This window comes from Oncorhynchus clarkii, chromosome 17 (assembly GCF_045791955.1).
Source record: "Oncorhynchus clarkii lewisi isolate Uvic-CL-2024 chromosome 17, UVic_Ocla_1.0, whole genome shotgun sequence".
NCBI classification, from domain to species: domain Eukaryota; kingdom Metazoa; phylum Chordata; class Actinopteri; order Salmoniformes; family Salmonidae; genus Oncorhynchus; species Oncorhynchus clarkii.
The window spans coordinates 79434636-79452857 of NC_092163.1; the positions used below are offsets into that span (position 1 = coordinate 79434636).

The 18222-nt window shown below is 42.3% G+C and overlaps 1 protein-coding gene across 1 annotated transcript in view; it reads left to right on the forward strand.

Annotated features, from left to right (window-relative positions):
• LOC139371460 (dedicator of cytokinesis protein 3-like) overlaps nt 1-18222 on the forward strand; it is a 339147-nt gene that overhangs the window by 203578 nt on the left and 117347 nt on the right. Inside the window, exons 7-12 of the mRNA XM_071111887.1 lie at nt 3905-3989; nt 6757-6798; nt 7019-7176; nt 12855-12936; nt 13393-13453; nt 14903-15050. Of these exons, the coding sequence (XP_070967988.1) occupies nt 3905-3989; nt 6757-6798; nt 7019-7176; nt 12855-12936; nt 13393-13453; nt 14903-15050 (576 nt within the window). The remainder of the gene's footprint in view (nt 1-3904; nt 3990-6756; nt 6799-7018; nt 7177-12854; nt 12937-13392; nt 13454-14902; nt 15051-18222) is intronic.

The window sequence follows — 18222 nt, forward strand, 5'->3', positions numbered from 1 at the left end:
GCTGTAGGTAATACTGTACGTAATACTGTAGGTAATACTGTAGGTAATGCTGTAGGTAATACTGTAGTTATTGTAGGTAATACTGTAGGTAATATTGTAGTGACTGTAGGTAATACTGTATTGACTGTAGGTAATACTGTAGGTAATACTGTAGTGACTGCAGGTAATGCTGTAGGTAATACTGTAGTGACTGTAGGTAATACTGTAGGTAATACTGTAGTGACTGTAGGTAATGCTGTAGGTAATACTGTAGTGACTGTAGGTTATACTGTAGTGACTGTAGGTAATACTGTAGTGACTGTGGGTAATACTGTCGGTAATACTGTAGTGACTGCAGGTAATGCTGTAGGTAATACTGTAGTGACTGTAGGTAATACTGTAGGTAATACTGTAGTGACTGTAGGTAATAATGTAGTGACTGTAGGTAATACTGTGGTGACTGTAGGTAATGCTGTAGGTAATACTGTAGTGACTGTAGGTAATACTGTAGCGACTGTAGGTAATACTGTGGTGACTGTAGGTAATACTGTAGGTAATACTGTAGTGACTGTAGGTAATACTGTAGTCACTGTAGGTAATACTGTAGGAAATACTGTAGTGACTGTAGGTAATGCTGTAGTGACTGTAGGTAATACTGTAGTGACTGTAGGTAATACTGTAGGTAATACTGTAGCGACTGTAGGTAATACTGTAGGTAATACTGTAGCGACTGTAGGTAATACTGTAGGTAATACTGTATTCATTGTAGGTAACACTGTAGATAATACTGTAGTTACTGTAGGTAATACTGTAGATACTGTAGGTAATACTGTAGCGACTGTAGGTAATACTGTAGGTAATACTGTAGGTAATACTGTAGTTACTGTAGGTAATACTGTAGTAACTGTAGGTAATACTGTAGGTAATACTGTAGTGACTGTATGTAATACTGTAGTGACTGTAGGTAATACTGTAGGTAATACTCTAGGTAATACTGTAGTGACTGTAGGTAATACTGTAGGTAATACTATGGTGACTGTAGGTAACACTGTAGATAATACTGTAGTTACTGTAGGTAATACTGTAGTGACTGTAGTTGTGACTGTAGGTAATACTGTAGGTAATACTGTAGTGACTGTAGGTAATACTGTAGGTAATACTGTAGCGACTGTAGGTAATACTGTAGGTAATACTGTAGTTACTGTAGGTAATACTGTAGTGACTGTAGGTAATACTGTAGTTACTGTAGGTAATACTGTAGGTAATACTGTAGGTAATACTGTAGTGACTGTAGGAAATACTGTAGCGACTGTAGGTAATACTGTAGTGACTGTAGGTAACACTGTAGATAATACTGTAGTTACTGTAGGTAATACTGTAGTGACTGTAGGTAACACTGTAGATAATACTGTAGTTACTGTAGGTAATACTGTAGTGACTGTATGTCACACTACAACACAGTGACTGGGGTGGAGTGTCTAATGAGTGTGTCAGGTTAGCACACAGACACAAACACACACACACACACATGAGATAATGTCAACAGCTTGACACTCATTCTTGGTCTTGGCTGGTGAAATCTCCATAAGCCTCTTTCCTATCCTCACAGACAAAACGCTGTTAAAGTCATGTTTACTACGAAAATCCCCTGGCTTATCTGTCTGGTTTCTCACAAAAGAAAGGCCCCTATTTGTTATTTGTCAGCACACTTTGAAAACTTATAGCAGCAGACATCTATTGCAACGCTCTCAATTACTATTTATTTACAAGATAATTACACGAATGGATGTAAACAGTGCTATCAGTTAATTCATTTAGAAAATAAATATTTGTAAGGGTACATCAGTTTCAGTAGACGACCGTGCCATACATACCCTGATTGGAGAAGATAAGTAACGGACAACAAAACTTCTACTTCTACGTACAGCTATTTTCACTCACTGTCACGTCCTGACCATAGTTCCATTTTTATGTCTCTGTTTTAGTTTGGTCAGGGCGTGAGTTGGGGTTGGCATTCTATGTTATGTAGTCTAGGTTTTGTATTTCTATGTGTTTGGCCTGGTATGGTTCCCAATCAGAGGCAGCTGTCAATCGTTGTCTCTGATTGAGAACCATACTTAGGTAGCTCTTGCCCACATGGGTTTTGTGGGTAGTTATTTTCTGTTTTGTGTGTTTTGCACCTGACGGAGCTGTTTCGGTTGTTTTATTTTGTTCCTTGTTGTATTTAGTGTTCAGTTTATTAAAATATTGCTGAACACTTACCACGCTGCATCTTGGTCCTCACCTTCTTCCAGCAACCGTCGTTACACTCACATCTACAGTAGCTGTAGTTAAATAGTTATACATACAGTACCAGTCATAAGTTTGGACACACCGACTCATTCAAGAGTTTTTCTTTATTTTTTAAAACTATTTTCTACAATGTAAAATAATAGTGAACACATCAAAACTATGAAATAACACATATGGAATCATATAGTAACCAAAACTGTTTAATAAATCAAAATATATTTTATATTCTTCAAAGTAGCCACCATTTGCCTTGATTCCAGCTTTGCACACTCTTGGCATTCTCTCAACAAACTTCACCTGGAATGCTTCTCCAACAGTCTTGAAGGAGTTCCCACATATGCTGAGCACTTGTTGGCTGCTTTTCCTTCACTCTGCGGTCCAACTCATCCCAAACCATCTCAAATGGGTTGAGGTTGGGGGATTGTGGAGGCCAGGTCATCTGATGCAGTACTCCATCACTCTCCTTCTTAGTAAAATAGCCCTTACACAGCCTGGAGGTGTGCTGGGTCATTGTCCTGCTGAGAAACAAATGATAGTCGCACTAAGCCCAAACCAGATGGGATGGTGTATCGCTGCAGAATGCTGTGGAAACAATGCTGGTTAAGTGTGCCTTGAGTTCTAAATAAATCACTGACAGTGTTACCAGCAAAGCACCATCACACCTCCTCCTCCATGCTTCATGGTGGGAACCACATATGCGGAGATTATCCGTTCACCTACTAGGGTGAACCGACCTACTGTCTCACAAAGACACACATTTGGACTCATCAGACCAAAGGACAGATTTCCACCGGTCTAATGTACATTGATCGTGTTTCTTGACCCAAGCAAGTCTCTTCTTATTATTGGTGTCCTTTGGTAGTGGTTTCTTTGCAGCAATTCGACCATGAAGGCCTGATTCACACAGTCTCCTCTGAACAGTTGATGTTGAGCTGTGTCTGTTACTTGATCTCTGTGAAGCATTTATTTGGGCTGCAATCTGAGGCTGGTAACTCTAATGAACTTATCCTCTGCAGTAGAGGTAACTCTGGGTCTTCCTTTCCTGTGGCGGTCCTCATGAGAGAAAGTTTCCTCATAGCGATTGACTGACCTTCATGTCTTAAAATAATGATGGACTGTCGTGTCTCTGCTTATTTGAGCTGTTCTTGCCATAATATGGACTTGGTCTTTTACCAAATAGGTATATCTTCTGTATACCACCTCTACCTTATCACAACACAACTGATTGGCTCAAACTTTTATCAAGGCACACCTGTTAATTGAAATGCATTCTAGGTGACTACCTCATGAAGCTGGTCATACTGTTATCATATACAGGGCGGCAGGGTAGCCTAGTGGTACTAGCGTTGGACTAATAACCGGAAGGTTGCACGTTCAAACCCCTGAGCTGACAAGGTACAAATCTGTCGTTCTGCCCCTGAACAGGCAACCCACTCGGTCATCATTGTAAATAAGAATTTGTTCTTAACTGACTTGCCTGGTTAAATAAAGGTAAAAAATAAAAATATAGCAGGTTATGTTATGACATTGTATTGTTCACTACTGTACCAATGTTCTGAATGTAAAAACGGTGGACAGTTATGAACATTGTCACAAAGTAGCATAACATGTTCTCTCTCTCTCTACTCAACAGACACCTAGGCCTGGATCTCGTACCCAGGAAGGATTTTGAGATGGTTGATGCAGAACAGATCAGCGTCTCAGACTTATACAAAATGGTAGGTACCACTGACCACTGTAGAGACTTATACAAAATGCTAGGTATAACGTTACCACTGAACGGGAATATGTGGTTGTTTTTTTTCCAACTAACTTAGTTGAATTCACGGACTAAGTCGCTCTGGATAAGAGCGTATGCTAAATAACCCAAATGTAAATGTAATACAGAATGCTAGGTGCCACTGGACAGACTGAATGTTTATTTATCTTATTTTACATGATGGTATAACAGCCAGATGGGGACTTTATCCAGGACATTGGGGGTGGGGGGGGTCACACACGAGTCATGTCTGTTGTCGGTGTATGGAATATGCAGAAACCTGGCTGAGCTTAGAAATGTGATATTTAGTGTTCAAATGTGATGATTTGCACATTCATCTAAATTCAATGTAACTTTAACAACAGTTAATCTACAGCAGGTACCGTAAACCTAGTGGTGTTGTCATAACAACAGTTAATCTAGAACAGGTACCGTACGCCTAGTGGTGTTGTCATAACAACAGGTACCGTAAGCCTAGTGGTGTTGTCGTAACAACAGGTACCGTAAACCTAGTGGTGTTGCCATAACAACAGGTACCGTAAACCTAGTGGTGTTGCCATAACAACAGTTAATCTAGAGCAGGTGCCGTAAACCTAGTGGTGTTGCCATAACAACAGGTACCGTAAACCTAGTGGTGTTGTCATAACAACAGTTAATCTAGAGCAGGTACCGTAAACCTAGTGGTGTTGTCATAACAACATGTACCGTAAACCTAGTGGTGTTGTCATAACAACAGTTAATCTAGAGCAGGTACCGTAAACCTAGTGGTGTTGTCATAACAACAGGTACCGTAAACCTAGTGGTGTTGCCATAACAACAGGTACCGTAAACCTAGTGGTGTTGCCATAACAAAAGGTACCGTAAACCTAGTGGTGTTGCCATAACAACAGGTACCGTAAACCTAGTGGTGTTGTCATAACAACATGTACTGTAAACCTAGTGGTCTTGTCATAACAACAGGTACCATAAGCCTAGTGGTGTTGTCATAACAACAGTTAATCTAGAGCAGGTGCCGTAAACCTAGTGGTGTTGTCATAACAATAGGTACCGTAAACCTAGTGGTGTTGCCATAACAACAGGTACCGTAAACCTAGTGGTGTTGCCATAACAACAGGTACCGAAAACCTAGTGGTGTTGTCAGAGCTCCTGCTTTGATAAAGAACCACTTGTTTTCATCACAGCAACAAAACTAAGCAAAAAGCTGATTGGTTCTTTGTTTCAACATGTCAATCATTAAGCCAGCTGAATATGTGGACCACAAACAACGTATTGGGAATTGGAATGGGGAATAGGGAATAGGGAATGGTGAATAGGCAATGGGGAATAGGGAATAGGAATGGGGAACAGGGAATTGTGAATAGGCAATGGGGAATGGGGAATAGGGAATGGGAATAGGGAATAGGAATAGAGAATAGGGAATAGGAATGGTGAATAGGAACGGGGAATGGTGAATAGGAATGGGGATTAGGAATGCTGAATAGGGAATGGGAATGATGAATGAGAATGGGGAATATGAATGGGGAATGGGAATGAGGAATATGAATAGGAATGATGAATATGAATGGTGAATACGAATGGGGAATAGGAATGGTGAATAGGAACGGGTCTGACAGAGAGGGTAGATGGCAGAGTGGCAGGTCTGACAGAGAGGGTAGATGGCAGAGTGGTAGGTCTGACAGAGAGGGTAGAGGTAGATGGCAGAGTGGTAGGTCTGACAGAGAGGGTAGAGGTAGATGGCAGAGTGGCAGGTCTGACAGAGAGGGTAGATGGCAGAGTGGTAGGTCTGACAGAGAGGGTAGATGGCAGAGTGGCAGGTCTGACAGAGAGGGTAGATGGCAGAGTGGCAGGTCTGACAGAGAGGGTAGAGGTAGATGGCAGAGTGGCAGGTCTGACAGAGAGGGTAGATGGCAGAGTGGCAGGTCTGACAGAGAGGGTAGAGGTAGATGGCAGAGTGGCAGGTCTGACAGAGAGGGTAGAGGTAGATGGCAGAGTGGTAGGTCTGACAGAGAGGGGAGAGGTAGATGGCAGAGTGGCAGGTCTGACAGAGAGGGTAGATGGCAGAGTGGCAGGTCTGACAGAGAGGGTAGAGGTAGATGGCAGAGTGGTAGGTCTGACAGAGAGGGTAGAGGTAGATGGCAGAGTGGCAGGTCTGACAGAGAGGGTAGATGTCAGAGTGGTAGGTCTGACAGAGAGGGTAGAGGTAGATGGCAGAGTGACAGGTCTGACAGAGAGGGTAGATGGCAGAGTGGTAGGTCTGACAGAGAGGGTAGATGGCAGAGTGGCAGGTCTGACAGAGAGGGTAGATGGCAGAGTGGTAGGTCTGACAGAGAGGGTAGATGGCAGAGTGGTAGGTCTGACAGAGAGGGTAGATGGCAGAGTGGCAGGTCTGACAGAGAGGGTAGATGGCAGAGTGGTAGGTCTGACAGAGAGGGTAGAGGTAGATGGTAGAGTGGCAGGTCTCCGCTGTAAGAAACTAGACACATGACTAACTGAGGATGTCTTTCTCTCTCTCTCTCTCTCTCTCTCTCTGTCTCTCTCTCTCTATGTCTCTGTCTCTCTCTCTCTGTCTCTCTGTCTCTCTCTCTCTCTCTCTCTCTCTCACTCTCTCTCAATTCAAATTCAATTAAATTCAATTCAAGGGGCTTTATTGGCATGGGAAACATGTGTTAACATTGCCAAAGCAAATGAGGTAGATAATATATAATCTCTCTCTCTCGTTGCTGCAGCATCTGTCCAGCAGACACAGTGTCCAGCAAAGCACAACCCAGGTACAGCATACTCTCAGCAGTTGCTATGTGTCACACACTGTCAGTACTGCATGACGATTACCTTCACAATGTGGAACTTTTATTGTTCAAGTGTATTATTATCACGTCTCGTGATATTATACTCTCAGTTAACCCTACTCATGATGACCCATTAATGACCCAGCATGGCCGACAGTAGACCTGACCTCCAGGGCTGTGTGTCGTGTCTCATCCCCATCAGGGTGACAGTGTGCGTCGGGGTCACGGTGTAGAGCCCTGTTGTATCCCCGTCCCTCACCACCTGTTCATCAACCTGAAGAGCTTCACCTACAACACCATGGGAGAAGATACAGACATCTTCTTCTCCCTCTACGACCTCAGGGAGGGGAATCACATCAGGTAAAGACAGGCTACTATAAAGCTAATGGTTTGGGTCTGTCTGACGTGGGAGAAGAAGGGATTCTAGAAGGGATTCTAGACTTTCTAGGTGTGTGACGTAGCTGGTTTGATAAACTACCGTTAGGCTTTAGCGCTGCGGGCTAACACAGCAAGCATATCAGGTGGGGAGATTTCTCTAGTTTCTACAGTAGTGTGCTAAGATGCTAATGGTTGGGGTCTGAACACAGATAACCTTTTACCTTTATTTATTGAACCTGTATTTAATGAACCTTTATTTAACGAGGCAAAGTCAGTTTAAGAACAAAGTCATATTTACAATGACTGCCTACACCGCCCTATGGGACTCTCCAATCACGGCCGGTTGTGATACAGCCTGGATTTGAACCACTGAGATGCAGTGCCTTGGACCGCTGCGCCACTCGGGGAGCCCCACTAGCCAATACCGTATGACCTAAAGGAGGGCCGGCAGATAGATGGAGTGGTGATACGGTCAGGTTAAGGAACACTGTGATCCGACAACATCTATTCAGACTAGAAAAACACTTTGCTCCAGTCTTTTACGTAGGGCTGGTGGATCTGACATTAGCGTTCGCTAAGAATGTAATTCAGTATACATTTACCCTGACAGTTAGTCCATGATGTTGAACCATCCGTACGGTAATGCACTAATGAATTATCAATAGCTTTGTTAATGAGATTTATAAATAATGTATGGTTGTTTTAATTATCAGAAAACACAATGAATAGCTAATGTGTATAATGACACTGATGTAGCGTAGGGTGTGTGTGTGTGTGTGTGTGTGTGTGTGTGTGTGTGTGTGTAACATGGCATGTGTCACACAGCTGGATAGTGCAGCTCCACTGAGCACTTCCTTCTCTGGGGGGAGACAGAGAGGAGACATGAGGAGACATGAGGAGACAGAGAGGAGACAGAGAGGAGACATGAGAAGACAGAGAGGAGACAGGGAGGAGACATGAGAAGACAGAGAGGAGACAGAGAGGAGACAGAGAGGAGACATGGGGAGACAGAGAGGAGACAGGCAGAGAGGAGACAGAAAGAGACAGAGAGGAGACAGGCAGAGAGGAGACAGAGAGGAGACATGGGGAGACAGAGAGGAGACAGGCAGAGAGGAGACAGAGAGGAGACGGAGAGGAGAGGGTTTCATTATCTCCCTGCTTTCTCTGTCCTTCTTTCTCCCCATATTTAAACGAGCAGCAGGAACTGCGGATGCCAAACACACACACACACACACACACACAGCGGTCAGGCAGAGGAAAGCTGTTCAGCTGGTTTGACCTTGATAACCTGTTGTCTGGTATTATCATCTCCTCGCTGGTGGGTCTGACATCAAGCTCAGGCTACAAGAGGCAAATACATGTGTGTGTGTGTGTGTGTGTGTGTGTGTGTGTGTGTGTGTGTGTGTGTGTGTGTGTGTGTGTGTGTGTGTGTGTGTGTGTGTGTGTGTGTGTGGCAGCCTTTGTTCTGAGGGATATATGTTTTAAATGGATTCTGTCACTGAGAAGATCTAAATCATCCCACTGAAGATATTGACATGCTGCATGTCATCGTCACAGAACCCAGTAGATGTTTCTGTTGTAGGGGGACCTGTTTGATGGTAACACAGTAGAATCTGGGGACACTAGAGGAGGTACGCCTGGAGACCAAAGGAGCTGCAGTAGTTACCACGGAGGCATATTTAAATAAATGTGGTCTGAAGTATATCTTTGCTTGTCAAATATCTATCATTTCACCGCCATCTCAGGCAGTCCTACCCACTCACAACCTGTCCATGGGTTTCAAGTTGTATTAGTTGTATGTACAGGATACACATGGTGTTAATCATCCAACCAAATGCATTCCTTCTGGACAATGTAACAACCATAAGAAATAATTATAAAAAATATGAACACGACTTTTGGGTCCAGTAAGGACAAACTATCATCAGAATATAAATAAGGACAAACTATCATCAGAATATAAATAAGGACAAACTATCATCAGAATATAAATAAGGACAAACTATCATCAGAATATAAATAAGGACAAACTATCATCAGAATATAAATAAGGACAAACTATCATCAGAATATAAATAAGGACAAACTATCATTTAACAGATTGCGGCTGGGACTCTATAGATTGCGTCTGGGACTCGATATCATGTTACCTACAGCTCATCTCCCCTGGGATGAGAGATTATCTATGTGACTGTTAGGATATCTATACCGCAGCTTGACAAAGCACCAGCCAGCTTACCTTAGAAGACTTGAAACTATTTCCATGTATTATCCTGGCTAAACACCTGCTAGCTAGTAGCTACCTCGGAGTGCCCAATTCAAACTATACGTTTGTTAGTAACATATTGCACCTCAGGAGAAGTTGCTAGATGTTTTTGTTTTCTGTTAGGATCTCTGGCTAAGCACCCGCTAGCTACCTCCGAGTGCCCAATTCAAACTATACGTTTGTTAGTAACATATTGCACCTCAGGAGAAGTTGCTAGATGTTTTTGTTTTCTGTTAGGATCTCTGGCTAAGCACCCGCTAGCTAGTAGCTACCTCGGAGTGCCCAATTCAAACTATACGTTTGTTAGTAACATATTGCACCTCAGGAGAAGTTGCTAGATGTTTTTGTTTTCTGTTAGGATCTCTGGCTAAGCACCCGCTAGCTACCTCCGAGTGCTAGTTCAAACCATGAGTGTGTTATTAGCATTTGTGGCATTTGTACTTGCACCTTGGAGTACCAATCATTCGGCACAAAAAAAAAGAAGCTGCCGTACTTTAGAACAATGGCCCATCAAACATTTGTATTGAACAAAGGAAGTAGAAATGATCATGTGACTGGGTAGAAAGGGGTTTTAACGATTACCTGCTATCTAGGAGGAGACGTTACTCTACGGTCTATTCCCCCAGGACGCTGATTGCCTGGCTCTTTTTCCACCTTCCCTCGGGTTGGGTACAGTTACCTTAGTCTCCATTCCAATATTCACACTATCATTCCACTTAAAATATAGTCGTTTGAAACTGAGTACTGATATTTCCAGCAAATAAATACGATTTCATATTTTGTTCCCCTCTGTGAGAGGAACTGATTCACTGCTGATGGCTTGTCCTTTCTGGACCCAATATACTTATATTCTGATGATAGTTTGTCCTTATTTATATTCTGATGATAGTTTGTCCTTATTTATATTCTGATGATAGTTTGTCCTTATTTATATTCTGATGATAGTTTGTCCTTATTTATATTCTGATGATAGTTTGTCCTTATTTATATTCTGATGATAGTTTGTCCTTATTTATATTCTGATGATAGTTTGTCCTTTCTGGACCCAACATATTTATATTCTGATGATGAGTTTGTCCTTACTGGACCCAAAAGAATCTGCTGTGTATAGATAAATATAGTACCTCATGGGTATCGTCTTCTTTTAGATGTCTTTGCTTTCTGTGAGTCACTGTGGAGCCGTACACATGCAGCCATCCGACAAAATAAAAATATACAGAAAGACATACCCCCCTCTGACAGCATCATGCCCCCCTCTGACAGCATCATGCCCCCCTCTGACAGCATAATGCCCCCCTCTGACAGCATCATGCCCCCTTCTGACAGCATCATGCCCCCCTCTGACAGCATCATGCCCCCCTCTGACAGCATCATGCCCCCCTCTGAGTCAAACTGTTGCATACAGTGTTGGCGTGTGTGTTTCTGTCTGTGTGTGTGTGCGCGCGTGTGTGTGTTTCTGTGTGTGTGTGTGTGTGTGTGTGTGTGTGCCGGTGTGTGTATGTGAGTGTATGTGTGCGTGTGTGTATATGTGTGTGTGTGTGCTAGGGATGTGTCAAATGTAAACATTTTCTTAAAGTTTAAATGTTTAAACAATAAGAAAAAAATACATATAATGATGTGAATTCACAATTCAGATAACGGTCCTGTTAATGACCACTAGGGGGCAGTGCAGTTCAATCTATCTCAGTCCTAGCTACCAGACCACACTCACCTTACTGCTGTCCCCCACCCACTCAGCAACCATGGTAGTTAATGCTGTCCCCCACCCACTCAGCAACCATGGTAGTTAATGCTGTTTGAGGTTCTCTGCAGTGGGCTCCTCCTCCATGTTCCCAGTTGTCAGGACAGGGGACTTCATGTCCCACTTCTCACCAATGTCATGGCTGGTAGCAGTGACGTATGACAGCGTGTTCATAGACGTCCAACAATCTGTTGTTAACGCCACGTATTTTGTTTGAGAGCTCCCGCTTTGTACTTGCAGAGAAAACATTGTACTATGTCTCCATCGTGGCCGTCACGGTTTTTCAACATGGCGTCTTGTAGTCTGGTTCTAGACATGCCATTAAGGTATTGAAGGAGACATCCTCTACCATTTGACAATGGCTTCATGTCAACTGCAATCATTTCTGCAATCAGAGCTGTGATTTTCTCACTCCATCACATCACAGCACCGATTATAGAAATGACTGCAGTTAACATGCATCCATTGTCAAATGGTATAAGAAGCTTCGGCCCCCAGTCTCCGGTCTGGAGCGTGACATCACTAACTCTGATGGTCGGCTGCTGATAGGAACCTAGTGGTGCCAAAAGCTCTGGTCTGCGCTAGAAATCCTATGTAAATTACGATCTCCAGAACAGCCCAACATTTTTATTTTGGGCTCTAAAATGTGTTTAAGTTTGACATTTTTAATGTAACAAGTACAGTGAAATGTCTTATTTACAAACTCAAAACCCAACAATGCAATAATCAATAACAATGTAGTAAAATGTTTTTAAAAAACCACAGGAGAAATAAAAATAAATTATGATCAAGTTCGATCCCCAAATTAAATTTTTACGTTCGCAATTTTTTTTTGATTTTTAATTAAATAGCGAACCATTCTGACTACTACATATTTAATTAAATATTGATCCATTCTGACTACTACATATTTAATTAAATAGTGATCCATTCTGACTACTAGATATGTAAATAAATAGTGATCCATTCTGACTACTAGATATTTAATTAAATAGTGATCCATTCTGACTACTAGATATTTGATTAAATAGTGATCCATTCTGACTACTACATATTTGATTAAATAGTGATCCATTCTGACTACTACATATTTAATTAAATACTGATCCATTCTGACTACAAGATATTTAATTAAATAGTGATCCATTCTGACTACTACATATTTAATTAAATAGTGATCCATTCTGACTACTAGATATTTAATTAAATAGTGATCCATTCTGACTACTAGATATTTAATTAAATAGTGATCCATTCTGCCTCCTACATTTGTCGTCAGACAGGACCACGTGCTGACACTGACCAATCACGGGCCAGCAGGCTACTCTCAGGCAGGATGAAAACGACAACATCGACCATGATTCTTTGCTAGTTAAGGCCACTTTCACCGTGATCCAAAGCAATTTTTTTTGGTGCCATTCAGCCCCATCCAGCATATGCTGCTATCCTTAGATGGTCTCTATATCTTTGCGAAGGGATAACGGTTTGGTTTAGAACATATACTGCATGTTTTTTTTTTTTTTTTTTTCCTGGCCAATGACAGTTCGAATCCAAAGTGTGTTGTGGGGGATTCTAAATAGTGTGACTTGACATCCCATCGCAGGAAATTGCAATGGAAATGCAGCAAACGGTAGATTTTCTTTCTTATTTCAGTGAGAAGTTTATGGTCAGACTGAACAAGAATGGAGGTCCCAAAAATCCAGAAAAGGTTGACCGACTGTGTGCTCTCTTCACGGTGAGCTCACCAGACACCCATCCCCCATCCGCCCCAATAGCATCACAATCAACATTTATGTGATCATCAAACAATAGTTTCCATAATGGTTATTGGCTTTATCACCCCTTACATATAACTAAGTAATGTATTTAACTGTCTACTCTGGCCTTTATCACCCCTTACATAACTAAGTAATGTATTTAACTGTTTACTCTGGCCTTTATCACCCCTTACACAACTAAGTAATATACTTAACTGTTTACTCTGGCCTTTATCACCCCTTACACAACTAAGTAATATACTTAACTGTTTACTCTGGCCTTTATCACCCCTTACACAACTAAGTAATGTATTTAACTGTCTACTCTGGCCTTTATCACTCCTTACACAACTAAGTCATGTATTTAACTGTCTACTCTGGCCTTTATCACTCCTTACACAACTAAGTCATGTATTTAACTGTCTACTCTGCAGGATCTAAGCAATAAGGACATGAAGCGGGACCTGTACATTGTTTCCCAAGTCATCAGAACTGGTAAGACATGATGTCTATAATTTGATTTGGTCTCATTGAGGATAAAACAGTATGCTGCGTCTGTTTTAATTTCAGGATATAGGCTTGGGAGGGTTGCCCCTCTCCTCCTGAAAAAGGCCAGGAACATCCTTAAGTGGCCTCGTGTAACTTCTGTGTTATCTTTCCTTGGCTGGCTCTGAATGTGCAGAACAGTCCACCTTTGAGCCCAAATTACAGCTTTCATACAAAGCATGAGTACACCAGTTGAACACGCCAGTTGAGCACGCCAGTTGAGCACGCCAGTTGAGCACGTCAGTTGAGCACGCCAGTTGAGCACGCCAGGCCCTATATCTATCTCAGTGATTCTCTTCCTCTGGATCCCGACTCCAGTTTCTAACTGTACACTCAGCTGTCCCCATAGGAGACACCTTTAAAGAACCATTATTGGATCCAGGTAGAACCCCTTTTGGTTACAAGTAGAATCATTTTGAGTTCCGTGTAGAACCCTTTCCTCAGAGGGTTCTATATGTAAAACTGTTCCAGTATCATACAGTATACAACTCTTCCTCTAGCTTTCTGCTCAATGTTATTTCCCTACGCTAGCTGTCTGCTCAGATCCAGAAGTACAGAACCAAGCACCTGAGGTGACGTTTAGTATGCAACAGGCACACAAATTAACTGATGTGACTACAGACAGACAGGCAGGCAGGCAGGGCTGGCTAGGCTGGCTAGGTTGGGGTGTGATTAGATAGCTGAGTCATGTATTTATGTTACAGTACTGTTCTGCCCCTTGTGGCTCAGTTGGGTAGAGCATGGTGCTTGTAACACGCAAGGTTGTGGATTCGATTCCCATGAGGGACCAATATGACTCACTACTGTAAGTGGCTCTGGATCAGAGAGTCTGCTAAATGACTCACTGCTGTAAGTGGCTCTGGATCAGCGAGTCTGCTAAATGACTCACTGCTGTAAGTGGCTCTGGATCAGAGAGTCTGCTAAATGACTCACTACTGTAATTCTCTCCGGATAAGAGCGTCTGCTAAATGACTCACTGCTGTAAGTGGCTCTGGAATAGCGCGCCTGCTAAATGACTCAAATATAATTATAAACTGGGTGGTTCGAGCCCTGAATGCTGATTGGCTGACAGCCATATATCAGACCGTATAACAGGTATGACAAAACATATATTTTTACTGCTCCAATAAGGCACCTCGGAGTTTGTGATATATGGTCAATATACCACGGCTGATTGCTGTATCCAGGCACTCCGCGTTGCGTCGTGCCTAAGAACAGCCCTTAGCCGTGGTATATTGGCCGTATACCACACCTCCTCGGACCTTATTGCTTAAATATCATGACTTGGTATGTACTACATACTGTACGTACTCAAATATTACTTTGGTCTTATTGTGTGTTTGTGTGTGTGTGTGTGTGTGTGTGTGTGTGCGTGCGTGCGTGTGTGCGCGCGCGCAGGTCGGATGCTGCTGAATGACACTAAGAAGGGTCCTCCTCACGTCCAGTACAGAAGGCCGTATGGTTGTGCGGTTCTGGCCATGAGTGATGTCCTACAGACCATCTCAGAACTAAAGGAGGAGAAGGACTTTGTTCTCAAAGTCTACACGTGAGTGACACGCAGGCACACACACACACACACACACACACACACACACACACACACACACACACACACACACACACACACACACTGTTGTACCGTATGAAATTATATAATTGTATTTTAACTGATTCACGTCCTGATCGCCGTCCACCATTAGACTGATTCACGTCCTGATCGCCAGCTACCATTAGACTGATTCACGTCCTGATCGCCGTCCACCATTAGACTGATTCACGTCCTGATCGCCATCCACCATTAGACTGATTCACGTCCTGATCGCCGTCCACCATTAGACTGATTCACGTCCTGATCGCCGTCCACTGTTAGACTGATTCACGTCCTGATCGCCATCCACCATTAGACTGATTCACGTCCTGATCGCCGTCCGCCATTAGACTGATTCACGTCCTGATCGCCGTCCACCATTAGACTGATTCACGTCCTGATCGCCATCCACCATTAGACTGATTCACGTCCTGATCGCCATCCACCATTAGACTGATTCACGTCCTGATCGCCATCCACCATTAGACTGATTCACGTCCTGATCGCCGTCCACCATTAGACTGATTCACGTCCTGATCGCCATCCACCATTAGACTGATTCACGTCCTGATCGCCATCCACCATTAGACTGATTCACGTCCTGATCGCCGTCCACCATTAGACTGATTCACGTCCTGATCGCCGTCCACCATTAGACTCAGTCATAATTTGAAAAGGAAACAAACACAGTTTCTCCCAACAGCAATAGACCACTAATAGCCATAGAGAAATCAGCACATTAAAATTGTGTGATGATTATGCCAATGTTATAGCAATCTGGTTACATTTGTTTTGTGAATGTGTGCATTTCTAAGGCTTTTGTCTTTGGAAAAATGCCATCACAACAGAAATGGCTAAGTCGTGCTGTTTCGCTCATTAAGCCCTTATGGTGCTCCCGTCACACAGTCTAATGTGTTTACTATGGAAATGAAGGAGAACCTGAATGCTGATTAAGTCAGAATAGAAGAAAAACTAATTTAGGAACTGCCTGTTGTTAATGTTTCATTGTCCTTACTCGTTTTTCCACAAGTGAAATTGTTAATTGCATTAAGGGTAAAAAGCACTTTGTGACAGATGTTGATGTACAGTAACATTCAAACGTTTGGACACACCGACTCATTTAAGGATTTTTCATTATTTTTTTAAAAAAATGTATAGATTGTAGAATAATAGTGAAGACATCAAAACTATGAAATAACACATATTGTAATTGTAAAAATAAAGAAAACCCCCAGAAATGAGTAGGTGTGTCCAAACTTTTGACTGGTACTGTCAGTAGGGTTTTATAGATACATGTTGATATACTGTCAGTAGGAATATTTACAGTGGCTTGTGAAAGTATTCATCCCCTTGGCATTTATCCTATTTTGTTGCCTTACAACCTGGAATTCAAATATATTTTGGGGGGGGTTGTATCATTTGATTTACACAACATGCCTACCATTTTGAAGATGCAACATTTTTAAATAAGACAAAAATACAGAAAACTTGAGAGTGCGTAACTATTCACCCCCCCCCCCCCCCCCCCCCCCAAAAAAGCAATACTTTGTAGTAGTATGTCCCTATAAGCTTGGCACATCTAGCCACTGGGATTTTTGCCCATTCTTCAAACTGCTCCAGCTCCTTCAAGTTGGATGGGTTCTGCTGGTGTACAGCAATCTTTAAGTTATACCACAGATTATCAATTGGATTGGGGTCTGGGCTTTGACTAGGCCATTCCAAGACATTTAAATGTTTCCCCTTAAACCATTCGAGTGTTGCTTTAGAAATATGTTTAGGGTCATTGTCCTGTTAGAAGGTGAACCTCTGTCCCAGTCTCACATCTCTGGAAGACTGAAACAGGTTTTCCTCAAGAATTTCCCTGTATTTAGCGCCATCCATCATTCCTTCAATTCTGACCAGTTTCCCAGTCCCTGCATATGAAAAACATCTCAACATCATGATGCTGCCACCACCATGCTTCACTGTGGGGATGGTGTTCTAGGGGTGATGAGAGGTGTTGGATTTGCGCCAGACATAGCGTTTTCCATGATGGCCAAAAAGTTCAATTTTAGTCTCATCTGACCAGAGTACCTTATTCTTAAATATGTTTGAGGAGTCTCCCACATGCCTTTTGGTGAACACCAAACTTGTTTTCTTATTTTTGTCTTTAAACAATGGCTTTTTTCTGGCCACTCTTCTTTAAAGCCCAGCTCTGTGGAGTATACGGCTTAAAGTGGTCCTATGGACAGACACTTCAATCTCCTCTGTGGAGCTTTGCAGCTCCTTCGGGATTATCTTTGGTCTCTTTGTTGCCTCTTTGATTAATTCCCTCCTTGCCTGGTCTGTGAGTTTTGGTGGGCGGCCCTCTCTTGGCAGGTTTGTTGTGGTGACATGTTCTTTCCATTTTTTAATAATGGATTTAATGGTGCTCCGTGGGATGTTCAACATTTCTGATATTTTTTTATAACCCAACCCTGATCTGTACTTCTCCACAACTTTGTCCCCGACCTGTTTGGAGAGCTCCTTGGTCTTCATAGTGCTTCTTGCTTGGTGGTGCCCCTTGCCTAGTGGTGTTGCAGACTCTGGGGCCTTTCAGAACAGGTGCAAATATACTGAGATCATGTGACAGATCATGTGACACTTAGGTTGCACACAGGTGGACTTTATTTAACTAATTATGTGACTTCTGAAGGTAATTTTTTGCACCAGATCTTATTTAGGGGCTTCATAGCAAAGGGGGTGAATACATATGCACACACCACTTTAAAGTTTTTTTTCTTTTAAGATTTTTTTAAACAAGTTATTTTTTTCATTTCACTTCACCTATTTGGACTATTTTGCGTATGTCCATTACATGAAATCCAAATAAAAAGCAATTTAAACTATAGGTTGTAATTCAACAACATAGGAAAAATGCCAAGGGGTGTGAATACTTTTGCAAGGCACTGTAGATACATGTTGATATACTGTCAGTAGGGATATATAGATACATGTGTTTCATCTGATTTATTTATTGGTTGAATAATTGATTGATTTAACTCTACTATAAGATGATTAGTTAGTTATCTTGATCTCTCTCTCTCTCCCTCTCGCTCTCTCCATTTTGCTCTCTGCCTCTCCCTTTCGCGCTCTTCCTCTCCCTCTCTCT